Consider the following 26,728-nt stretch of genomic DNA (forward strand, 5'->3'; position numbering starts at 1 on the left):
TACAACATTGGCGGTAAAAGCCGCTTACCGCCGTGCAGAAGACCGCCAAAACACCGCCGCGGCTGCGGAATTCCGCCACAGCTATTATGACCCACATCTCGGAACCCGCCAAAATTCAGACACCCACACAAGTTCGCCACACCAAAGGTCAGTGATAAGCTGGCGAAATCAAAACCGACACCGTCACGCCAACAGAAATACGCCCACACTATCACGACACACGAATCCACACGGCGGTCTTTCAACCGCGGTATTCCATTGGCGGTACACACCGCCTCGCTCAAAACACACACACTCTTACAAAACACAGCCACATTGGACAATTCAAAACACACACACCTGATACACATACACACACCACTTCCACACACCCAATACAATATAAAACACAAACCCACATCACCCACGAACCCCTACTACCAAAAATTGAGAACAAAGCACAGAGAGAGACACCACCAGCAAGTACAACAGCATCCACATGCACATAACACCATCACCCACACAACTTCCACGCACCTCACACAACACACCACTACATATCACCACACTTATCACCACACACACTCCACCCCACACATCACCTACACCACCCCATGGCACGGCAAAGACAGCCCAGGTTCTCGGAAGAGGAGCTCAGGGTCATGGTGGAGGAAATCGTCCGGGTAGAGCCACAGCTATTTGGATCACAGGTGCAGCACACCTCAATTGCAAGGAAGATAGAGCTATGGCGAAGAATAGTCGACAGGGTCAACACAGTGAAATCGGGAGGACATCAGGAAAAGGTGGAACGACCTACGGGGGAAGGTACGTTATGTGGTCTCAAGACACCACCTGGTGGTTCAGCGGACTGGTGGCAGACCCCCACCTCCTCACCCACAACTAACAACATGGGACGAGCAGGTTTTGGCGATTCTGCATCCTGAGGGCCGCGCAGGAGTTGGTGGAGGAATGGACTCTGGTAAGTCAAATCTTAACTATTACATCCCCCACCCTGCCTGCATGCTATCACATACCCCCACCCTCGCCCTCACCCCTATCACTCCAACTCCTCACAAATGTGCCAATATCACAAACCACACATCCCAACACCAAGCCCTGCATGCAACAACAAAGCATGGACACCCATCACCAAAGCGTGCCCACTGCACATACCCATACACCCCCCTAAACCATCATCACACAAGCTCCCACACAGGAATGCCAGCACTGGGGTACACGGTCACCCACCCATTGCACACCATGCCACACACAGATGCAATAATCATGCCTTTCCACCCCTGCAGGACCCCTACCCAACGTCACCAGACAGGAGGGTCCAGACATGTCCACTCCACCCACAGAAGAGGCCCACAGTGATGACAGCACCTCTGTCCAACTGGATCTAGATGACCAGCCCGGACCATCGGGGGCCTCGGGACAGTCGGTTCCCCTCACACAGACACAGGCCACCACAGACCTTCCCCCCTCTGGAAACACCAGCACAGCACCCACCCAGCGGGCCCATACCTCCGTCCCCAGGACACGTCAATCAGCTGTGTGTCCACCACTACAGGGAACCCAGGATAACCCACCACCCCAACAACACCAGGGACCTGGGGGCAGTGGCAGTGGGCACACGGTCCAGGGGACGGAGGCCCTGGAACACAGGGGAACTGGGAGGGCTGCTGTGCAACAGGGGGCGGACAGGCCAAGGGAACCCACTCTCCACGAGGCCCTCTCCTCCATCATGGGAGCATACCACCACTCCCAGGAGACGATGGCAACGGTACTGGCCAAGTTTCAGGAGACCCACCGCATGCAGGAGGAACAGTATATGGGCTTCAGGGAGGAACTCAGAACCATCAGCTCCACCCTGGGCACCATCGTAGGGGTGCTGAAGGAAATACTTAACACCAGGAGGGACACTGTAGCACTCCAAGGGGCCCTTGACACTAGTATGGACGATGAACTGTCCACCACCTCCGCCGGCGCTAATGGACAGGACGCCCCGCCACAGGACCACCACACCAGCACCCCACCCCCTGCAGAGGGAGAATCACCTCGCAAACGGTTCCTTAGATCCAGGAACAAGACAGAGCACGATGCCAAGACCCCGGCCAAGAAATGAGACCACCCTGATTGTCATCCCACTGTCCCACTTTGTCACCCTGTCCATAATTAAACTGCCCCAGCTCCACTTCCTATGCCCATACGGGCAATGCACCTGTGAGACTAATAGACTGGACTCTGCCATGGACACTCCTACGCCATCACCCCTCACCATTTAACTTTCCCCTCCAATATTTTGCATTTAAATAAACATACCTAAAGCACAACATGATCTGGAGTCTGTCTGTGATTTCAAAATAGTGTATTTGCAATTACAGTGACAAAATGTTCTTGAAATAGTAATGTCAACATACCTATGTCACACAGCTCTAGTCCATGAGGAATCTAAGCAGATGATACACGTTGGGACCCACATCTGTGAAACCCTAAGGGAAAGTGACAACTCAGTGAAATACACTGGGTGAAAACGACAGACAGTAGAGAGGTAGTAGTGTAAAAGTACATGTAATAGGCAGGAATGTATTCTCACCTGTGTTTCACTGGAAATATTGCTGGATCACTGAGTCCCTGTTCTCCATGTCTTCTTCCTCTGCTTCATCCTCATCGCTGTCCACAGGCTCCACAGCTGCCACAACACCGCCATCTGGACCATCCTCCTGCAGAAAAGGCACCTGTCGTCGCAAAGCCAAGTTGTGAAGCATACAGCAGGCCATGATGATCTGGCACACCTTCTTTGGTGAGTAGAATAGGGATCCACCTGTCATGTGGAGGCACCTGAACCTGGCCTTCAGGAGGCCGAAGGTCCGCTCGATCACCCTCCTAGTTCGCCCATGCGCCTCATTGTAGCATTCCTCTGCCCTGGTCCTGGGATTTCTCACTGGGGTCAGTAGCCATGACAGGTTGGGGTACCCAGAGTCATCTGCAAATGGCGAGGGACAACTGTTAGACACACACTAACCTGTAGGGACAATCCCAGACAACCATTCCCACTGTCTTGCTTCCAGGGGCTCACCTAATAGCCACACACGGTGCCTCTGGAGTTGACTCATCACATAAGGGATGCTGCTATTCTGCAGGATGTAGGCGTCATGCACTGAGCCAAGGAACATGGCATTCACATGGGAGATGTACTGGTCTGCCAAACATACCATCTGTACATTCATCGAATGATAACTCTTCCGGTTTCTGTACACCTCTTCACTCCTGTGGGTGGGGGACCAAAGCCACATGGGTCCCATCAATGGCACCTATGATGTTGAGGATATGTCCAAGGGCATAGAAGTCACCTTTCACTGTAGGCAAATCCTCCACCTTAGGGAAAACAATGTAGCTCTGTATGTGTTTCAGCAAGGCAGACAACACTCTGTACAATACGTTGGAAACCATAGGCTGGGACATCCCCGATGCCGTGGCCACAGTTGTTTGAAATGACCCACTTGCAAGGAAATGGAGCACTGATAGCACCTGCACTTGAGGGGGGATTCCTGTGGGATGGCGGATTGCTGACATCAGGTCTGGCTCCAACTGGGTACACAGTTCCTGGATTGTGGCACGGTCAAACCTGTAGGTGATTATCAAATGTCGCTCCTCCATTGTCGACAGGTCCAACAGCGGTTGGTACACCGGAGGATTCCGCCATCTCCTCACATGTCCCAGCGGACGGTGCCTATGAAGGACAACAGCGACCACAGAGTCAAACAACTCAGAGGTACGTACCCACAGTTTACCCAGAACACCAATCATACACAAAAGGTGGCCTGTATGTGTGTTGAGACTAGGCCTAGGTATGTGTGACGCAGTTGGAAATTAGGCCATGTGGGCCCCTGAAATGGCGGCTGCCTGACCTCTAAAGTGGGACAATGGGATGTGAGGTAACTGCGCTGGCGTTGTACACCATTGCGATAGGCGGTCGGAGACCGCGGCGCAATGCTGCATTGGTTAACATTGGACCCTATGGGTCCCAGGAGCCAATGACGATGTACGCCGGCGGTGATGGTACGCACCGCCGCGGAAGTGACCGCCATATTTTTTATCTGTTCAATCACTCGATACCTGATCTTCTACAGGAGAGGACCTACACTGCAAGTGCTGCTGTGACCTCGGTCTGGAAGAGACAATGGCTCGTGAGTCTGGGGAAAGGGCCCCTGCCTTCACATCAGAGGAGTTGGAGAAGCTTGTTGATGGGGTCCTCCCCCAGTACACGCTACTCTACGGTCCTCCAGACAAACAGGTAAGTACACAGGGACCATGTTGTATGGGCAATGCTTGTGTGGAGAGGGCTGGATGTAAGAAGGAAGGGGGCAGAGTTCTGCGTGCATGAAAGACAGTGGGTGCATGTGCCACATGGCAAGGGTAGGGATGGGGGCCACTCACTTTGACGGTGCAGTTGGTAATGACTTCTCTTCTTCCCCTGTACATTTCATGTAGGTCAGCGCCCACCAGAAGAAAGATATTTGGCGTGCCATCGCCAAGGACGTCCGGACCCTGGAGGTCTACCACAGACGGAGCACCCACTGCCGGAAAAGATGGGAGGACATTCGCCGCTGGAGCAAGAAGACGGCGGAGGCTCAGCTGGGGATGGTCTCCCAATGTGGGAGGGGTGCCTGTCGAACCATGACCCCCCTGATGTTCAGGATCCTGGCGGTGGCCTACCCGGAGTTGGATGGGAGCTTGAGGGCATCACAGCAGACACAAGGGGGTGAGTACACTCTCATTCAGCTGACTTTGCGCGCAGTGGAGTTGTATGGGTGGGGGAGGAGGGCTGTGGGTTTCCCTAGTCCAGGGCAAGTTCCGTAGGCTAGGCCCCTCTGTAAGGCATGGCCCTGTGGCCCCCCACCCCACCTCTGTAGCGTGCCGACTACACCTAGTCATGCCCCTGTGTCATCTATGTGTGCAGATGTCATCCATAGCCTTGTAGGCCATTTCCCAGGAAGTGCACTGTAGAGCCCAAGAGCGCGGCGTAGTGCCGGGGGCTTCTGTGTCTGTCTTGTCCGCCAACGGTAGCGGTAATCCATGCACTCAACATGTCTTTATTCTGTTCCCCCCCTTTTTGTGTTTTCCCTGTTCTTGTATGCATTAGCATCATCAGGCAGAGGAGCAGTGGCACCGGAGCACCAGGGAGCTGCATCCCACATGGCCATGGGGGGCCACACTACGGACTCTGAATTCACCAGTGGGACGGAGGGCGAGGGGAGCTCCACGGCGGGGACAGGAGCTGACATCAGTGACACAGACTCGTCCTCTGATGAGAGCTCCCTTGTGGTGGGGGCAACATCCGTGCCCCCCACATCTACAGGTACAGCCGCCACCCCCCCGTACCAGCACCGCCCTCCCTGCAGCCCCTCAGCCTTTGCCCCGTGCCCGCTCACTCAGGAGGGTGGGCATCACCTTCGCCCCAGGCACCTCAGGCCCTGCCCCAGTCACCCCTGCTGCCCTCAGTGAGGAGGCCATTGACCTCTTCAGGTCACTCACTGTTGGGCAGTCATGCCATCCAGGGTGTAGAAAGGCAGTTGCAACAAACTAATGCATTCCTGGAGGGCATTCATTCTGGTCAGGCGGCACTTCACCAAGCCTTCCAAACTCTGGCCTCAGCACTGATGGTAGCCATTGTCCCTGTGTCTAGCCTCTCCCCTCCAACTTACCCCACCCAGACCCAATCCCCTGTACCTCTTCCTATCCCAAGCACACCATCAGACCAGCAAGCACACACCTCACCACACAAGGGAAGCTCAGGCAAACATAAGCAACACACATCCACACAGGCACTCACGCAAGCATCACACACATGCAGACACACCAACATCCACTGCCTCCACTGTGTCCCCCTCCTCCTCGTCTCCCTCCTCCCTCCCAGTCTCGTCTACACACACACCTGCATGCACTACCTCTACAGCCACTACGTCCCTCACAAGCACACCCACCAGCACACCCCGCTCACGTGCAGTCACCACCCCCACTACCATTCACACGTCCCCTGTGTCCTCTCCCAGTGTGTCTGTGACGCCCCCTCCCAAGATACACAAATGCAGGCACACACCCACCCAGCAGCCATCCACCTCACGACAGCCTCCAGTGCATGCACCTGCACCCAAAGTCACCAAACGTACACCTCCTACTGCCACCACCTCTTCCTCCACTCCTAAACCCCATGCAGCTACCCGTTCCAGTGTGTCCCAAAAACTTTTCCTTTCCAGCCTTGACCTTTTTCCCTCACCTCCCCCACCCCATCCATCTCATAGGTCCTGAACTAGCACCTCAGCCACAACATCTCCGGGACCAGTGGTGCCTGTAGTCACAGATATGTAGAGTGCACCGGCCACCAGGACAGCCAGTGTGGCACGGAGCCACAGCACAGCCAGTCCCCCCCGTGAAGCATCAGAAGTTGGCCAGTGCCCGGCGGGAGAGGAGGAAGACTCCAGCCACCAAAGCCGCTCCCAGGGGTCCTGGTAGGAGTGTGGACTCAGCTGTGACACCTCACAAGGTGGGGAAGGGCCACAAGAAACACGGCAAGTCTGGGAAGAGCAGCACGGCGGAGTAGACCGCCATCATCCCCGCTGCCCAGGAGGCCACCGCCAGCCCCAGCCCAGCTGCCCCGGAGGGCCCCACCAGCCCCAGCCCAGCTGCCCAGGAGGGCCCCGCCAGCCCCAGCCCAGCTGCCCAGGAGGGCCCCGCCAGCCCCAGCCCTGCTGGGCCATGAAGGAATGCCAGCACAAGACCCGCTGGGCCATGAAAGACCACCAACTCAAGCACCGCTGAACAGGGCACCGCCAAATCAAGCACCGCTGAACAGGGCAAGCACCGCTGAACAGGGCACCGCCAACTCAAGCACCGCTGAACAGGGCACCGCCAACTCAAGCACCGCTGAACAGGGCACCGCCAAATCAAGCACCGCTGAACGGGGCAAGCACCACTGAACAGGGCACCGCCAACTCAAGCACCGCTAAACAGGGCACTGCCAAATCAAGCACCGCTGAACAGGGCACCGCCAACTCAAGCACCGCTGAACAGGGCACCGCCAACTCAAGCACCGCTGAACAGGGCACCGCCAAATCAAGCATCGCTAGCCCATGAGCGGCAGGGGCACTGACGCAACTGGGACCATCACGGGGTGAGTGATGCACTCTGGGCACCAGCCCCCCTCCAGAACCAGTGGAGACATGCATCCACTACCTCTGTCCTTCATAGGATGAAGCACTCTGGGCACCAGTCCCCCTCCAGAACCAGTGGAGACTGTTATCCACTTGAGAGACTGTGGCTTTGCACTCCCCAGGATATGGCAGTGGGCAAACCACCCACTGTAGAGACTTGAGAGACTAAGGCTTTGCACTCCCCAGGATTGAACAGTGGGCATTGAGCCCCCTCGTGGATCTGGTGTCGTGCACTCATCCAGCTGAGGTGCCCCCCTTCCCTTCCCCCTGAGGTGCCTGTTGTATTTCTATCTGAAGCCCCTGCAGTGTTCTCTCTGTTTTGATCTGGTATCGAGTGTGGGCCTCGCCCATGCATTTTGGGCCCAGTGGTCCACGGACTATAAATGGTTCAATACCTGGACTACTATTCTTGGTGTATATTTTGTTAATAGTGTATATATGTATTTTTTTTTAGTACTGCTTTTTAATATAATACAATGGTTACACTCATTTCCTTTTGTCTTTGCATTCTTCCAGGGGGTCTGGGGGGGTGTAACTATAATGTATAGATATGTATTAGTGTGTGTGTTGTAGTGGGTGAGGGTGGGGGTGTTGCGTGTGTGTGCCCCCTCCCCTGTGTCGTAGGTGCAGTACTCACCGTGGTCTTTGCCGCCGGCATTCGTGCTCCTGGTAGAGGAGCAGGAAGACTATCGCAGGTAGAATTTGGAGTCCCGGGTCCATGGTGTCCTCGTTCCTCGTGGAGTGTGTAGAGGTGAGCGTTTTCCCTTCGAAATTCCTGTTTCCGCCGTGTTTTTATCTGCGGTGAATCCGCCCCGGAAAAGGTGGTGGATTGGCCTGTCATAATAGTGTGGGCGGTACATTGTCTTCCGCCTGTCTGTTGGCGGTGACCGCCGCGCTGTTTGTTTGTACCGCCGTGGCGGTCAGAGTGTTAAAGTGGCTGTCTTTGTTGCCGGTTTCCGCCATGGTCGTAATTGCAAATTATTTTTCGCCGGCCTGTTGGCGGTCTTACCGCCGCTTTAACACCGTCCGCCAGGGTTGTAATGAGGGCCTAAGTGTGTTTACCAGAAAATGTGTTCAAAGTTTCCCAAGGTGTTTGGTGACAACTTAGGATTTCTGAAGAACTTTGAACATAAGATTTATTAAAAATAGGACGACACCATTTGTAGGTAGAGTAAGGAAAGTAGCACACTTGATGATGGAACCCCTGAAAAAGATAAAACAAGTTGCTGGAGTGATTGAGGAATTAGAGTGCTCGGAGTGGTTGGCTCCAGTGGTCTTGGCACCAAAGGATGATGGGAAAGTGATTAGAATATGTGTGGATTTGCAAGGACTGAACAAACATATTTATGTAGATAGACAACCCCTAGCCAATATTTCAGAAACTTACTCTTGATTAAATATGTCAAGATTTTCAGTGTCATGAATTTGTTCTCTGAACATTTAACATCCTTTGTAACTCCTTTGGAGGCCTATAGGTTTGTTTGCATGTTGTTTGGGCTAGCTTCTTCTGCTGCTTATTTCCAGAGAGTAATGAAGGAGATACTAGAAGGGTTGCATAAGATACTTATTTTCCAAGATGACATATTGGTCTGTGGCAATGACCAGAAAGAGCATAATGAGCAGTTGGGACAAGTATTAAGCCGATTGCAGGAGGCTGATTTGGTAATAAAGAAAGAGAAGTATAAAATTTGTGTGACCTCTGTCACCTACTGGGACTCACAATCTCTCGTGAGGGAATAAGCCCATGCTTGGACTTGGCAAACAGTATTGTTGAACATCCGTCACCACAAAACAAAGGCCAGGTATGTTCATGATTGGTATTAGCTGAGTTCTGTTCTAAATTTATCCCAGATTTTGCCAGTATATCACTACCTTTAAGATTGTTTTTGAAAACAAATTCACAATTTGAATAGACAAAAGAATGTGCACTGGCTTTTGGTGACATCAAGTACAATATTGGAAAACTACCCACATAAGGACATTTTGATGCTTGTGAAAAACTGTGTTGACAGCAGATGCCAGTGTTCTGGGTTTAGGAGCAGTGCTATCTTAAGTGGAGGATGGTGAGGGCAGAGTGGTAGCCTTTGCGTCATGCACATTGAAGGGGGCAGAAGAAAGATATCCAGTAATTGAGCAGGAAGCAGTGGCTTTGACTTAGGCAATTCATTACTTCATATTCTATCTTTGGGGTATATAATTTGTATATGGTCAGATCATTGTATACTTTGCATATTTTTCGCGTGTAGAGAGGTAGAAAATGTATCTCCAAGAATAAAGAGGTGGATGGAAGGCTTCACAGAATAAAATTTTGTTCCAGGAAAAGGAAATGCAGTTGCAGACAGTTTATGAAGACTACCAATTAAGTAAAAAGAGGATGTTTTTGGTGATTATACCACATTGGTAGGATGGGTATTTGAGTCTGCGATTGATGACAAATAATGGTATGAAGCTAACCGTAAGAATACAGATTCTGTAATCCTTAAGAACCATGTAGTCAAGGGAAGGCCAGATAACAATGAAGTTCCAAGCTCATTAAATGATTATCTAATTTTTAAGGATCAACTTTGCAAAGTGGAAGGGAGGTTCTTGAAGGGTGAACGGGTGATACCGCCTTGCAATCTGAGAGATAAACGTATACATTTGACACATGAAGGACACCTTGGAAGGAGTTTGACTAAAGCTACGTTGTGTGAATGGTATTAGTTGGCAAGAATTGTTCATCAGACAGAAGAGGTTGTGAAGGACTGTTTGCAGTGTGAGAAAAGTGAGAAGTGTAAACAAACATGTACAGCCCCCTTATTTCTGATTGAGATTCCCACAGAACCTTGGATCAAACTAGGGACTGGATGAAGCAGGGCCTTTTGAGTTTCTGGGTAGAGAGCAGTATGTTTTGTTATTGGTTGATTATACTTCCAAATGGGTATTCACCATCTGTAAACATACAAGCGGTAACTGAGTTCCTGATTGAAGAATTTTCCTGGGAGGGTGTACCTGACTGTCTGATTACAGACAGTGGAGTCCAATTTGTCTCATGAGAGATGTGTTCGTTTCTCAAAGATTTGTCAATTGTTTGCTACGAAACAACTTTGCATTCACCACAAGCAAAGGCTTTGTTGGAAAGTATGAATAGTTGTGTTGAGAGAAACATGGTGTGCTCATCATAACACACTTAATAGTGCAACTTCTGTGTCTCCATTTACAACGTTGAGAGGTAAGAGATCACACAATAAACTCAATCCAGCCTGGTTGAAACTAAGTGTTGGCAAGAGAAATGTACATCTATATGAAGATGATCTGAAATTTCGTAGAACATCCCACCAGGAAAAGTATAAAGCTAGATTTGATGAGAAAACTTCATGGGAAAATCCCTGGAAGGTTGGAGGTAAGGTATTGGTCAGGAAATCAGCATTGTTAAAAAAAAGTGTTGCCTTAAGTTTATGGGGCCTTTTATCATTGCTAAATTAAAGAAAAATGTAGTGGTTCTGGATTCAGGTGATGTGCGGAATATGTCAAGATTGACTAAATGGAGTAATGATAAATTGCCTGGTGGTGATGATTTCATGAATGAAAATGCAATTGTCCAATCAGATAAAGCCCATGCAAGTTCTATTCATGTTGAATCTGCTGAAATGTCTAGAAATAAACCAGTTCGACAAAAAATACAATTTTTTTATGTAAATGTTAGAATTTACATTTAAGATTTACAGATTTGTTTAGTGCTGCAAATAATATACCACTTCAATTTATATAGGTTGTTCAATTCCTTTAAATGAAAATATTGTATGGGGAAACAGGCTGTTCAATTGTTTTAAATGAAAATATTTTATGGGGAAAAGATATGTTATGATCTGCTAATTGTCTCTTTACCATGTTATATATGTCATGGTTGCTTAGGTGACAAATGAATATGGGTTGCCAATTATGTCAGAGAGCACCAAACTCAGTTGAGAGTTATCCTTTGAATTCTGGCTGTTGGTCAAGTTATCCTTTGAGGGTTGGTGGTCTTAGTTTTATGAGAAATAAACCGTTGAAGAATTTTACTTAGAAGGTGTGGTGAATCCTTGAACTTAACAAAAGCATGAGGGTATTTTTGCACAACTGAAATCTTTTTTTGTTTTCATTTAAGTTATACAGGGAATATGGACCAATATTCAGCGTTCAAATGGGAAGGAAGAAATGTGTTGTTTTGGCTGGTTACAAGACAGTAAAGGATGCTTTAGTAAATCATGCAGACGAATTTGGGGAAAGAGAAAAAATCCATATATTTCAAAAAACGGATGAAGGCCTTGGTAAGTGCTCGCACCTTTACCAGTCTTACCACTATACTGATATTCAGAAGAAAAAAACATGCTTGCCAATTTCATCCCCTAGATTTCACATCAAAGAAGATTATTTTGGCAAAATCTCTGAACATACACTACAATCAGAATTGTCCAACTACGTTTGCAGGAGTGGCTAGGAAAATCTCTAATATTTCATTTTGTATAACATTTTATTTTGAAATCCATTAATCCATTAGCATAATATCAGACCCATTTCAAAATGTATATGCAATTACTGATATTTAAAACATGTACAAGAAAATAAATAGCACATTAAAAATGGACAAGAAGAGCATCTTTTATTATAAATGTGTGTGTGTGTGTATATATATATATATATATATATATATATAGAGAGAGAGAGAGAGAGAGTGCTCCAAATGATTAAGGAAGACATCTAGGGCCAGATGTATGAAATTATTTTGCACTTGCAAACGGTAAAATCGGCCGTTTGCGAGTGAAAAACCGTGGTCTGCGGTGCATGAAATGCATTCGCAGACCACAACTAAGAAATCGCTAAAATAGCGATTTCTTGCGTTGCGACCTGAAAATTGCGAGTCGCAATTTGCGATTCGCAATTTCCAGGTCGCAAAGCGATTCTGGAAAAAACACAAATTGCGATTTTTCCTAAAATGGCATTTTGCACTTTCAAAATACCATGCTTTGCAACCAGGTGGTAACCTGGTGCAAAATTTAAAAATGCAGTTAAACTGCATTTTTAACTTCAACATGTAAAGCACACATGCCCTTTTGACATGTGTGTACCTTACATGTTGAAAAAACTGTTTTTGGGGTGCAGGAGAGGGGGCCTTAGGCCCCCAGCACCCTGGCCTACACCCTATCACAACCTACCAATCCGCCACCTTTTCCGGGGCGGTTGCCCCGCCGATAAAAACACGGCGGAAACAGCCATTTCGAACGGAAAACGCTCACCTCCATACACCCCACGAGGAATCAGGACAGCATGGAACCCGAACTCCACATCCTCCCAGCGATAGTCTTCCTGCTCCTCTACCAGGAGCACGAACGCCGACGCAGAAGACAACGGTGAGTACGGCACCTACGACACAGGGGAGGGGGGAGGGAAAAAAATACGGGGACACACATACGCCACACACCCACCCCCACCCTCACCCACTACAACACACACATCAATGCATAGCAATACATCACAGTTACCCCCCCCCCCAATCCCCCTGGAAGAAGGCAAAGACAAAAGGAAATGATTCTAAACATTTGAAAATATTGTATTACTGGCTTAAAAATATATAACGCATCAAATACTTTTATATACATAAATGTACAAGTCGGATCATTGCAGCAGGCACTGGGCCCAAATCACATGGGCAAAGCCCACACAGGATACCTGACTCCAACGGAGAGAACACTGCAGGGGCATCAGATAGCAAAACTACAGGCACCTCAGAGGGAAGGGAAGGGGGGGCACCTCAGCCAGATGAGTCCACGACGCCAGATCCACGAGGGGCCTCCATGGCCACTGTTCCATCCTGGGGAGTGCAAAGCCACAGTCTCACAAGTCTCTACAGTGGGTGGGTTGCCCACTGTTACATCATGGGGAGTGCAAAGCCACAGTCTCACAAGTCTCTACAGTGGGTGGCTTGCCCACTGTATCATCCTGGGGAGTGCAAAGCCACAGTCTCACAAGTCTCTACAGTGGGTGGTGTGCCCACTGTATCATCCTGGGGAGTGCAAAGCCACAGTCACACAAGTCTCAACAGTGGGTGGGTTGCCCACTGTTACATCCTGGGGAGTGCAAAGCCACAGTCTCTCAAGTGGATAACAGTCTCCACTGGTTCTGGAGGGGGACTGGTGCCCAGAGTGCTTCATCCTGTTAAGGACAGACGGAGTGGATGCTGTTCTCCACTGGTTCTGGAGGGGGACTGGTGCCCAGAGTGCTTCGTGCAGCACTGCCCGACACAGATACGGGCCTGCCCCTGCCGCTAATGGGCCAGCGGTACTTGAGATGAGGGGCCCAGTTCAGCCTTACCACACACCACACAGCATACAGCACAACTAGCATGGAGACTGCACTGAAGATTGCTACCTACTTGTATCTCACCCTGGTCCGGCTCCACAAGAGCGACCATTTGCATTCACACCTGTGTTGGAGGGGATGCAGCGACTCGGGCACGCTGATCCATCTTCTATGGGAATGTCCAAAGTTGGCCTCCTATTGGGAGAGAATCTTAAATGACATTGACCGTCATTTGAATACCCTACTTCCGTGATTCCTGGCAAACATCATACTGGGCCTACCAAACCCCTTGATGCTCCCGCTTAAGTCTCTGTGGGGCCGTCAGATTGGCCTAGCCCTAGGGGCAGCCCTACAAAACATATTGACTCACTGGGGAACCCCTCATGTCCCTACACAGCTAGGATGGTTACATCGGTTGTGGCTGATCCTGGGGATTGAAAAGCTTACACTCACCCTTACGGCACAAGAGCAAACGTACAGAGAGCTGTGGCACCCTTTTCTGCCCCTACTCTCAGGAGAGTTCATAAAGATGACCTACCCTAAATACCTGCTACTCCTATGCCTCCTAGAGAGGGACGGCCCCTAGAGATTTGAACTGGTAGGAGGAAGGACGTTTCAGTAGCCCTGTGTCTATCCCTCACGGCTTGATAGCATAATTGTGCACCTGGGGGAGGTGGGACAGGGAGGGGAAGGGGTTAGGGGTTGGTTGGTTAACTATATGTTTTTTATGTTGGCAGGGGCTGCATCACCCCTTGTTTCCATATAAAAAATTCCAAAAAGAAATTTGAACCATCAATATTGTTTTTTTGATACTGTTAAAAATGAGTTTTGCCTTTAACCATCCACTTTTTGCTGAATTTGTTTTTTTGTTGGCGTTAGGACTCCGTGGACTTTACCAGTGCTAACCAGTGCTAAAGTGCTTGTGCTCTCTCCCTAAAACATGGTTAAATTGGCATATACCCAACTGGCATATTTAATTTACTTGTAAGTCCCTTGTAGAGTGGTATACCATATACACAGATCCTGTAAATTGAATGCTACCAGTGGGCCAGTAGCACCTATTCTGTCACTCAACTGAGTAGCCCTCTAAGACCTGTCCCAGGCCTGAGTGCATTGTTACACTGCCATATTGACTTGGCATTTTAACCCCCTTGCCAAGCCTTATACTCTCCTTTTATTATACATAGGTGACCCCTAAGGTAGACTCTAGGTAGCCCATAGGGCAGGGTGCCATGTAAGTATAAGGCAGGACATGTTCTATTAGGTTTTATTTGTACTGGTGGTGAAAAACTCCCAAAGTCATTTTTCACTACTGCGAGTCCTACCCCCAGGGTAACATTAAGGATTCCTTCTTACCTTTAATAGGTTGCAATTCCTAATTGAGAGGAGGTAGATATATCATGTTTGGTACCTATGAAATTGAAATGATAAAACCTCTTCATAGGTAAAGTCAGATTTTTCATTACAATTTTGAAAATGCCACTTTGAAAAAGTTGGCATTTTCCGGCCCTTAGCCCTTTGTGTCTGCAGCCTGTCTTGAGTGGCTGTAGCTGACAGCTAGACTTTGTAAATCCATCCTAAGAGTCACACAATAGTGGAATTAGGATTGCCTTAATGGGCCATTAACTAGCTTGTTGGAGGTGTATCTGAGCACAGCCCCACTTGCAGCTGAATATACTGTGTCCTGCCTCATGATAATGGGCCTAAAGACCCTGTATTCTGACTGCACTAGCTTGGAGCCATGGCAGGGGAGCTGAGAAATTTGAAGAACTTCAAGTAATCTTTCCAGAAACTTCTCCCACTTTCCAGGAGAAGGACAACAAGATATAAAAATAGGGCCTTCAGACCCACTCTTTAGTTCACTAAACCTGTGGAAGTTCTGTCTGAGGGTTCATTCTGCTGTGATCTGCTGGGTGCTCTGGCATACTGCTGATGTACCTGGAAAAACAACTTTGCTTCCTGGAGCGTGCCTTGAACCCTGAGAGTCCAGCCCTGCTGTTGAGCCCTTTATCTACACCTGTACCCAGGACTACTAAGAGTGACTCCAAGGCCTAGTTTGCTAGCTTCCTGTTCAGAGCCACAGGGACATAACAGGCTCTCACCACCATGAACCTGCACCCAGCCCCCAGCCTGAGTGAATCCTGAACCCCCAAGAGGTCTCCATATCCTTGTAGACCCTTGGATGTACTGCTGATGGGGACCATATGTCCACAGTTGGTGCTTTAATCTTTTATGTGCTATTTTTAACCTTAAGCCTCAAAAATTCATAACTCTGTTTCTACTGATTGGATGTTTGTCATTTTAGTGTCAAATAATGTGTTACAATATACTTTCTTTTTCTCAATTGATTTGGGATTTTTCTTGTGTTGTTTTTTCACTTTATAACTGTTTGTGTACTGTACAAATACTTTACACATTGCCTCCAAGTTAAATGTGAGTGTTTTTGTGCCAAACTACCAATTGATAAGCAAAAGTTAATTTAGTGACTTTAGTGGTTTACTCTGTAATTGAGTGCAGCTGGCGCTTGATCATCGCTCACACCCCAGTCGACAAACATCCCAGTTTCTCACAGATGTCAATATTATATTGATCTAAAGCCGATGAATAACCTAGTAAAGACATTGTTGTTTCTCTCGAAATCAAGATGGTTTTGGGGCGGAGTAAGAAGGTGGCTGTGTGAGATGGCCGAGTCCAAGATCTTCTGCTCTACAGAGACTCCTGGAATGTAGTTGTTTTTCCAGAAGACATCAGAGGTTCACATGAAACTTCCCTCCCAAAGTATGCGCTCTGAGTGCAATTGTTGTAGGTGGGGTTAACTCATTGATTTTGGGAAGCAAGCAGAAATGCATTGGGCCGGGTGCTTGTGGGAGCAGTGCAACATCTGTTTTGATTATTCTGTGGTGCTAGGAGAATGGAAAATAGCAGCAGCAGGAAAAAAAGTTTTTGGAGGCTGATATTCGGTGAGTTATGGCCCTCAAGAACATGGGAGCCACAAAGTCTCTCAATGGAATAGCCCTAAGCTCCGGGGCCAAGTCAAAATGCAGAAAGCCCGTTGGGGCACCCACTACAGCACCTCTGCCAGAGTCAGGTCAGAGATCACAGAACTACAGAGCACAGTCAGATCAACTGTAGCAGATCTGCTGAGGAAATCTGCTAGTCATCAAGGGCTAACAGCAACTGGCCAGGTTGCCCCAACAAAATCGACTGAAAACCAAGAATGTGAGCCTGAATACCTGACCAACAACCCAAACCAGGTGGGAGAAGGAAGCAGCGCTACCCTGGGGATTACAACCTCGTTTTCTGCCAGCGATTTCATGGCGGTAGCACCAGCATGAAAAGGCTGGTGGAGAACGGGTGCTGGGGCATGGTCAGTGCAGGGGACGCCTGGCCAGTACCCTCACAATGTTCACTGTCTGGTGCACCCTGCACCCTACAGCATTGCTGCTGGCTCGATTACGAGCTGGCGACAATGCTGTAGGCTGTTTCCTGCTGGCCAGCGGGCAGAAACTGAGGTTTCTGACCGCCGACCTAGCCGGAAACTCGTAAGGGCCCGGCGGGAAGGTGCCCACAATGGTGTCAATCTCCCCATCTGAAGTTCGGTGGATGGGCAAAACTGTCCGCTGAACTGATAATGAGGCCTTATATCAGCTGCAGGGGGTATTTGCTGGATGCCACAAAGGAACTACAGACAGATGATGCTACCCACGCCCCTGCATTGGTGCGAGACTGGTCCACTTTTACCGATCAGCAGGTCAGGGAAGGTTTCAATGATGTATCGGGTGGTTGTGGAAGGAACCCAAGGGGGGGCATGCTCTCAAGATTGGAGGGGGAGGTGCATGTGCACAGGAATGTCCATGGCTATGAACAATGGAGGTCAAGGAGAGGAGGACTCATTAGGCAAGGCGGGCCCCCCTAGATATTAGGCGCCCATCAGGGTAATAACACAAAGGGAAATCACAGTAAGAAAGGTACAGATGTTACAAAGACTGGCTCAGACATCAGGGTTGTGGAATGTCTTTCAGTGTCAGATGGGTCAGATCAGTCAGATGACTCTGACCTCTCAAAGTGATTCAGTGGACAATTTACTGAGAAAGGAGACTGACTCTACCCCAGGGGAAGAGTGGATGGCAACACTTGGTAAACCGTGTGAAAGATTCCAGGAAAAGTGCATTGAAGTGCTAATGCAGGGGGTGATTTAAAATGGGATTATGCTACAAAACAACATTCCTATGAAAGCTTGGTTGAGACTCGAGAACATCTAGTCCTGGAATGGTCAGTGATGGCTGAGACACCAACTCTTAAATCCATTTATCGAAGGATGGTGCTACATAGAGAGGAAACCCACTCTGACAGCAGGAGAGCTTGAGCTGCGACCAGGGAGTTTCAAGGGCAATACATGAGATTGCCAAAACGTGTTCTGAGATCTCAGCGAGGATATCAGCAGTAGAGATCAGGGTAGCAGTTTTGGAGTCGGACCGTCCCTCAAAAAAGATCACTCGGCAGCCCAGGAGGAAAGCTAAATGACACTGAGTGGAAACAATCTAAGAATCTTGGGAATAGAGGAGGGTGCAGTGGGCAGCAATGTAAGGCTTGTTGTCAATCTTTTCCAGAATTCCTTCCCAGAGCTGGAAGGATGGAACTGGTATCATGAAGTTCAAAAGGCCCACAAATTTACACTTATGTTGAAAAAGGCCGACCAGGGAAGTGCAAAACCTAGGGATATTTTTTTTTCAGGAATTTCCTCCTCAAAAAGGCAGTTTTCAAAAAGGCCTGCCCAGACTCTACACGTTGTGTGGATGGGTGCTCTTTCTTTGTGAGACCAGACTTTTGTCACACTACATTCTGAGACATTGAAGGTTGAGGCAAGTGATTAGGCCATTTCAGGACAAAGGGGCACTGGCCCGTCTATTAAATCCTGCAAGGCTTAAGACAAACTATAATGGCCAAACTTGCACATTCTTGTTGGAGATTAAAGTGAAAAGATTCCTTGAGAGTATGATCTGAGTATTATGGCACAATATCTGGGGGTAGGACAAAGAAAATCAGTCTGGGCATGATTTTAGCTGCTTGTTTTATGCAGGGAGTTATGTTCTTTATGTTTGCTTTATCAATATATTTTTCCTTTTGTTTGGTTTGTTGACTGATGAATGTTATGTCTTGGGAGGAGGGTGAAGGGTACTGAGTCTTTGGTTGGCAGTCACGTTACCCCCTGTCCAAGCAAGGACACGCTTTCTAGTCAGGGAATATGAGAAACACACCTGGTTAACCCCTGTTCACCCCCTTGGTAGCTTGGCATAAGCAGAAAAGCTTAACCCAAAAGCAATGTGTAAAGTACTTGTAACAACACACACAGTAATACAGTAAAACACTACACAATGGACACCAAACAGGTTTATAAAAATAGTAAATATGTATCTAAGTAGTACAAGACCAAAATGACAAAAATCCAACATACACAAGTCAAGTTATGAATTTTCAAAGATTGAACACCAAAATAGTGTTTAGAAACACAAATGCTTCAATTAGGTGATATCACGGCGTCGTGACGGAGTCATTCCCAACAATCCGACGCCAATGGCGCAGGTCACGGAGTCACACAGACCCCCAGGTACAGTACCTTGTGAAAATGAGGAAAGAAGCCGGTGCACCTAGACGGGCATCGTGGCGTCGCTGGATCCGAGGTGGCGTTGGTTCCGGTGCTACAGAGTAAAGGAGCTGAGGCGTCACAAAGAGGCATCGGGTCCTTGCTGCGGAGTTTTGGAGGTGAGGCAATGTCGGTGTGAAGCGTTGGATCTGCGCACTTCCTGTGGAGTCAATATCCGACGGTCACGACATGGTGCGGTGACTTCGACGGAGTCGCGGACTTCAGCGAGGCTGCAGCAGTGTTGAGCCTGCGGGGTCGTCACACTCCAGCGAGGACCGTGGCTTTGGTTGCAGGTGGCGTCACAGGATTGGCAGTGGTGTTGGTCCGAAGTCGGTTTACTTGGTTTTACTTGGTTTTTCCACAAGCTTCTCCTTTCAAAAGCCCAGGGACTGGATTAGGCACCAGTCTGCAGGGCAGGTGTCTCAGCAGAGAGTCCAGGTGCTGGCAGAGGAAGTCTGTAATGGCCCTGAGACTTCAGAACAGGGGGCAAGCTCAGTCCAAGCCTTAAGAGATTCTTCTCAAGCAAGGATATACCACAAAGTCCAGTCTTTGTCCCCTTTCACAGGCAGAAGAAGCAACTGCAAGATAGCCCAAAAAAGCACAGTCAGAGGAAGGGGCAGCACTTCTTCTCAGCTCTTCTCCTTGGCAGAGGTTCCTCTTGAATTCAGAAGTGATCTTGAAGAAATCTCAAGTCTGGGGTTTTGGGTCCACTACTTATACCCCTTTCTCCCTTTGAAGTAGGCACACTTCAAAGGAAAGTCTATGTTGTTCACAAGATCCTGCCTTGCCCAGGCCAGGCCCCAGACATACACCAGGGGGGTGGAGACTGCATTGTGAGGGCAGGCACAGCCCATTTAGGTGACCATTAGTGACCATAAGTGACCATTCCCCCCTCCACTCTAGCCCAGATGGCTCATCAGGATATGTCTATAGGAGATTCACAAACAGCCCAACTGTCAGTCTGACCCAGACAGGCAATCCACAAACAGGCAGAGTCACAGAATGGTTAAAGCATGAAAATGCCCACTTTCTAAAAGTGGCATTTTCAAACTAACACTCTAAAAAACACCTTCACTAAAAGATGTATTTTTAAATTGTGAGTTCAGAGACCCCAAACTCTAGATTTTTATCTGCTCTCAAAGGGAATCTGCACTTTAAGAATACTTAAAGGCAGCCCCATGTTAACGTCTGAGAGAGAGACAACAGTGAAAAACAAATTTGGCAGTATTTCATTGTTAGGACATGTAAAAATAAATCAGTACATGTCCCACCTTTTAACATACACTGCATCCTGCCCGTGGGGCTACCTAGGGCCTACCCTAGGGGTGCCTTACATGTATAAGAAGGGTAGGTTTGGGCTTGGCAAGTGGGTACACTTGCCAAGTCGAATTGGCAGTTTAAAACTGCACACACAGACAATGCAGTGGCAGGTCTGAGCCATGCTTACAGGGCTACGTATGTGGGTGGCACAGTCAGTGCTGCAGGCCCAGTAGTAGCATTTGATTTACAGGCCCTGGGTACCTCGAGTACACTTTACTAGGGACTTACTAGTAAATCAAACATGCCAATCATTGAAAGCCAATTACACATACAATTTCACATAGGGAGCACTTGCACTTTAGTACTGGTCAGCAGTGGTAAAGTGCCCAGATTAACAAAAACAGCAAAAACAGAGTCCAGCACACAGCAACAACCTGGGAAGCAGAGGCAAAAAGTTAGGGGAGACCACGCCAAGGATGCCAGGTCTAACAGGTACATGTACTATCACAAAGACCAAGCATGGGTCTGAAAGCTTCACCACAGTATGGTGAGGGGGTGGAAGGGAAAGACGCAGGGGTTGGGGAGAGATAACAGGAGGGTGGTGTGCCAAAGGGGGAAGAAGAAATTATAGTAAAATGAGGAGGCAAGGGATGTTCAGTGGGAGGTGCCCTAGTAACTGGTTTCGGGAAGGAATGCAAGGGGCATGATGAAGTGAAGGGGCATCTTATTGAATAAGGAATAGGTTGTGTTAAGGCTAGTTTTTTTTATCTAAGTCAGGCTCTGGAAATTGGTTAAACACCATGACACTAGGATGCAAATTGTGTATATGAACAGGTAATGTCAGTGGCTTAAATGATAGGTTCAAGAGGGCTAAGGTGCAGAGGGTCTAGGACCAAGGGGTGCAGACGTTATTTGTTTACAAGAAACACACATTGCTGGGCACAAAAGAGTTCCGTTCGAGACCTTGGGATATACTGTTTTGGTCTGTACTTCATAGGGAACTACTGGAGGGGAGTGGCAATCTTACATAGAAGGAATGTATGTGTGGTGAAGCAGAGAGCAGGGAGGTGAGCAATGGTAGAATGTCATATTGGGGGTGTCAAATGTTACTTTATGCTCCATTTATGGCCCTAATCTAGACGAACCATCAGTCATAGAGTATTTGGATGTGAAGTTGGCTCTGTGGCCAACTCTCCTTATAGTGTGTGGTGATTTTAGTCTACACATAGATGTTATTGAGAATTCATGTCAGCCTGGTATGTACATGGGCCGTAAACCCATAGTATAAAGAGCAGTTCATCAGCTCATGAGAAATCATGGACTCATTGATGTTTGGGCTAGGTAAAGTCTTCAAACTCAGGCTATATATATTTCTCACATCCTCATAAGAAATTTGTGTGGCTGGGCTTTGTGGTCAATTCCTTTTATAGTGTATGGCTGTTGGAAAATGGGTTATTGGTAAGGGCAGGTAAGTACTTACACTTAGCAATAGGCCACTAACCTCCACTTAGGTCCAGTTAGGTCGCAGTAAATTAAACCCAGCTCAACCCTTGGTAGCTTGGCAACGAGCGACAAGGCTTAACTTAGGAGACAGTGTAAAGCATTCAAAGATCACAAAACAGTCATTAAATAAAACACAGGAAACAGTTTAAAAATCCAAAACCAATTGATAAAAATAGATTATATTTTTATCTTTAAAATGACACAAAAATGAATAAAATTGGATAAGGGGAACCGGAGATATGAATTTTTAAAGAATTTTTGTTTTCTAGTGCCTAGAAACAAAAAGCGCCAATCTAGTCATCTGGTCGCATCTCGACCGGGGCAAAGTCAAAGTTTGAGGCCGACCGCGATGGAGCCCGGCTCGGCTACAGCCCGCAGGAGGCCTCGGTCAAAAGTTTACCTTGACACTTAGTCGTTTTTCGGAAGATTTTCTTCAGCGGGACGAACCTGCCAGTCCAATCCGACCTCCTGGAACTCTTTTCCGGATATGCATCACGGGAGCCCTTGGTGGAGATTTTTACCTTCGGACTTAGTCGTTTTTTCGAGGTGAAAATCCTTTGACCGGGGTAAACCTGGATCTTAATCCGACGTCCTTGGAGCCCTCCTCGGATACGCTGTCTGTGAGATCCCAGTCAACTTTCTACGTTCGGACATGGGGCCAGATGCAAGAAACTATTTGCGAGTCGCAAACGGCAAAAAATGCCGTTTGCGAGTTGCAAATTCCAGTTTCCAATGCAGAAATGCATATTGCGAGTCAGAACCAACTCGCAATATGCATTTCAGAATCGCAAATAGGAAGGGGTGTTCCCTTCCTACTTGCGATTCGGAGTGGTATGCAATACCATTTGCGACCGCATATGCGGTCGCAAAGGGTGTCGCAGTTACCATCCACTTCAAGTGGATGGTAACCCACTCGCAAATTGGAAGGGGTCCCCATGGGACCCCTTCCACTTTGTGAATGGACCCAAAACTATTTTTTCAGGGCAGGTAGTGGTCCAAGGGACCACTACCTGCCCTGAAAAAATACCGAAACTAAAGGTTTCGTTTTTTTTTTTAAGTGCAGCTCGTTTTCCTTTAAGGTTCCTTTGAGGTTGTTTTGGGGTCCACAGCTCATCCCAAGGTTCCAGACGCTCTGAGATGATCCTTGGGGGTGTGAACTACAACTCCCACAATGCACCTGGTGCAAACTCCTTTTTGGCCACTGGACAGTGGTCAGCTGGTTGATTTCTTCAGGAGTTGGTGCAGGGGACTCTGGTTAGCAATTTTTCACCTGTAGCAAACAGGGAGTCACTCCTTGAACCAGTTGAAGCCAGGCAAAGCCCTTCTTGTGGTGAAGCCCAAGTGTGCAGCTGGTGCAGTCCGTCGGAGTGCAGGGTCCAGGTGCAGGCCAGGGGACCAGCAGGGCAGTCCTTCTTCTTCTGTAGTTCTTCCCGGCAGGGATCTGGTAGAGAACTGAGGTGTGGGTGCAGGTCTGCCAGTTTTATCCTTGCTCCTGGGTGAAAAACAGGGGGGTCCTGATTCTCCAATCAGGTGCAGGGTCCTTCCCCCTGTGAGGACCACTTCCTGGGAAGTGTGGCAAAAATCAATCCCAGGAGGCAACATTTCTCAAAAGTCCATCATGGCTGAAAGTGATTTTTGGAGGTTACATCTGGCTGATCCCACCAACTGGTGTGGCTAAAAATCATAAACACACCCCTCTCCTGCCCTCTCCTAATCTAATCAAGGGGGCACCTAGTTGTCTGGGGTTGCAGGATGTGGGGGTGTTGCTGGGTTGCTCCAAATGTCCTTCTCTGCCTTTGAAGACCAGTTTGGCAGCCCTACCCCTTCCTGCCTCACCATCTGCTGAGGGGAGATCTCCTCCCACAGGCATATCTCTTTGTGTGAAGCCAGGCCACTTCACACCTCATCAAGGCAGCCTGGCCAGGCTGCCAGAGGCTGGCCAATCGGAGCACAGCAGCAAAAACAATGCAGGGCTGAAGTTGGCAACTTTTCAGGTAAAGTTTAAAACTCGTTACCTGAACAAGTTATATTAAATCCAACAACTGGAAGTTGTGGGATTTATTATAACAATTAATTTGATAACAAACTCTTGGTATCTGTCATTTAAGGGGACTTTTATAATTAAAATAAAGTCTCCCCATTCTAGCTTATGGAGGCCATTCACTACAATGAGGGAAAAACGAATGTGGCTGTTTTACCTCACCAGGGCTTATAAAACTATTTTTATAAGGTCCCTGCTTATAGTTACATGGCACCCAGCCCTAGGGGAACATAGGGCAAACCTTAGGGGTGACTTATATGTAACAATAAGGTAGTTTAAGACTTTGGAACTACTTTTAATTCCAAAGTTGAATTTGCATATAACTTTAATTTAAAAGCAGCCAGCAAGGCAGGCCTGCCTTTAAAATGACACTGGGTACCTCAGCAGTGCACCTATGGTTGCAGTACCTGTGCTGGGGTCCCTAAACCCACATGCCCTACCATATACTAGGGGCCTATAGGTAGGTTGACTTAGCCAATTATAATTAGCCTAATTTGCATACTGATTTTACACAGAGCACAGGCCCTGGGACCGGTTAGCAGTACCCAGGGCACCACCAGAGTCAGGAAAACACCAGCAAAAAGTGGAAAATGGGGGCAAAAACAATGCCAACAAGGAAGATATTCATAGGATTTGGGCGCTCACAGTGAGTCCATCAAATAACAACACATTGTGTTCATGGCACGGTGCTTTCGACAAGAGGATCTCCCTCAATCCTCCAATGTTTCTGGAGAAACAAAATAGAATAAGAACAGGTGTCGTAGCACTCGTGATATAAAATTAGAAGTTATTCATGTGTCCCATCTCTTTCGTGAAATGACATCCAACTATTTTGTTTGTATCACAGTCCATATTTATTCATAATGTTCAGATATCCTCCATAGGAACAGCCAACACGTGTTTCGTCCTTTGAGAAGTATCTCTCATTAAGGACTTCATCAGGGCTGAAATACAATAGAGTAGTGTCTATATATATGTTACAGAGCGATGATAGAAAAAACAAACAAATTTTGGACCAAATTCAATAAATGACAATAGTGCGGTACATAGATGCATGAACTATTGTGATTTGTGTGATAGTCGTCGGCGAAAAGAAAAAGAAATACACAAATAACCCAATTACACCAACGTATAACCTTCGGTACAAAATGTAAAACACCTTGATCCGTGTCAGAGTAAGGTCTAAAACCTGAAAGTGATATGTGAAGGTCAAAATACAAAACGATAAAGTCCAAACAAGGTGCACGTCATTTCAGGCAAGCAAAGTTAAGAGTAAGTCTTTGTGATTAAAGTAGATAGGGGACCCCGATTCGTGTAAAGTACTGAAATAAAGATTAAAAAGTATAGCAAGAAAAACCTTCGAGGAAAAGACCTACATGAACCAAAAAGGGGCGAAAATGCCTCCACTAACCTTATTGTAATTAGAATGTTTAAAAAATAATCATATTGTTGAGGTAGTCTCCGTCATATCTACAATGGGATGAGGAACACACAAAAAAAGGATATTTTGCGGTCAGCCCCATCCAACTAGATATTCAAATTATGCTCCTAAAAGCCGATAAGACAAATTCCATGTGAAATCCAGTTAATAATGGATAATCTATACCTCACCTCTATGCGAAATTCAGTCAAAGTAAGTATGTGAAAGAGAGAAACCGCGCGGTCACATCCACCCCGCAGCGTTCCCAAATCTTATGGCCGCATTGAATCTGAACGTCAAGGATACGGACGTCAGATAAACAAGTCCGCCCGCGGTGAGTCTGGAAATAGAGAAAGGGCTAAGGTTTGAGAAAAAACGGGCGCCATCTTTTAGTGTCTCCGTTGTTGAGCACGGAGATACGCTATATAGAAATAAGTCCTCTATTGTGTCACTAGGTATATGTTACTGTCGTCACGACCATGTAGTGGCGCCATATTGGAAAATCTCTCAATTGGCAGAATAAAGGTAAGTTATCAATGAAGAAACAACCTATTTGTCTATAGTGTCCGCCAGAATGGGGCAATGTCCAATAAATAGAAAAGTGTGGAAAAAGGGTCCCAAGGAATACAGAGGAATGTTGGGAAAAAAACCTTTGATTAATCAACAAACCATCCAGCAGAAATATAGTTAGTGTCGTGTAAACATCAATAATAGTAAGATAACTTGATAAGATATCATCCTACCAATATTTGTACAATTACATACACAATATTACGTGTCACATTGCCAGCATTCGTAGCATAAAATATAACAAAATTAATATGAATATGCATTCAGTGAAAGTCAAATTGTTAGTGTATCCTCCAAAATGTTAATAGTCTAAACACATTAATTATTGAGAGTCCCACATATCATATTACTAAGTACACTTACATCTGCGTACAAAATGACTACGAGTATGTAGTCAGCACATTGAAAGGAGCATCTTATCGTATAAACAAAGATGAGAGTGCAGGCATATACACACTTATTGTCTATATTCTTAGGCCTTATGTATCGAGAGGTATTATATGAAGGTGCATTTCTGATAGACTAACATTTGCCATCATTCATTGTGTGAATTCCCACCAAGGCCTAAAACAAAACGTATACTGTACGAATGTTCAGAGGACAGTCAGTTAGTCCCCTAGATAGTATTCCATCTCGAAGTTGGTATTGAGGCCATCCTCCACAGCTCTAAGTTTTAAAATCCAATAACATTCCCTTCTCCTGAGCGCTAGCTCTCTGTTACCCCCTCTAGGGTCTCTTTTAATGAGATCAAAACCAAAAATTCAAATCCACAGGAG

The 26,728-nt window shown here is 47.4% G+C and overlaps 1 protein-coding gene across 2 annotated transcripts in view; it reads left to right on the forward strand.

Moving 5' to 3' along the window:
• Nucleotides 1-26,728, forward strand: part of LOC138296716 (cytochrome P450 2K1-like) — a 412,132-nt gene that overhangs the window by 124,804 nt on the left and 260,600 nt on the right. For both annotated transcript variants that reach the window (XM_069236117.1, XM_069236116.1), the window contains exon 2: nucleotides 11,323-11,485. In XM_069236117.1, the coding sequence (XP_069092218.1) occupies nucleotides 11,323-11,485 (163 nt within the window). The remainder of the gene's footprint in view (nucleotides 1-11,322; nucleotides 11,486-26,728) is intronic.

This window comes from Pleurodeles waltl, chromosome 5 (genome assembly GCF_031143425.1).
Source record: "Pleurodeles waltl isolate 20211129_DDA chromosome 5, aPleWal1.hap1.20221129, whole genome shotgun sequence".
NCBI lineage: Eukaryota > Metazoa > Chordata > Amphibia > Caudata > Salamandridae > Pleurodeles > Pleurodeles waltl.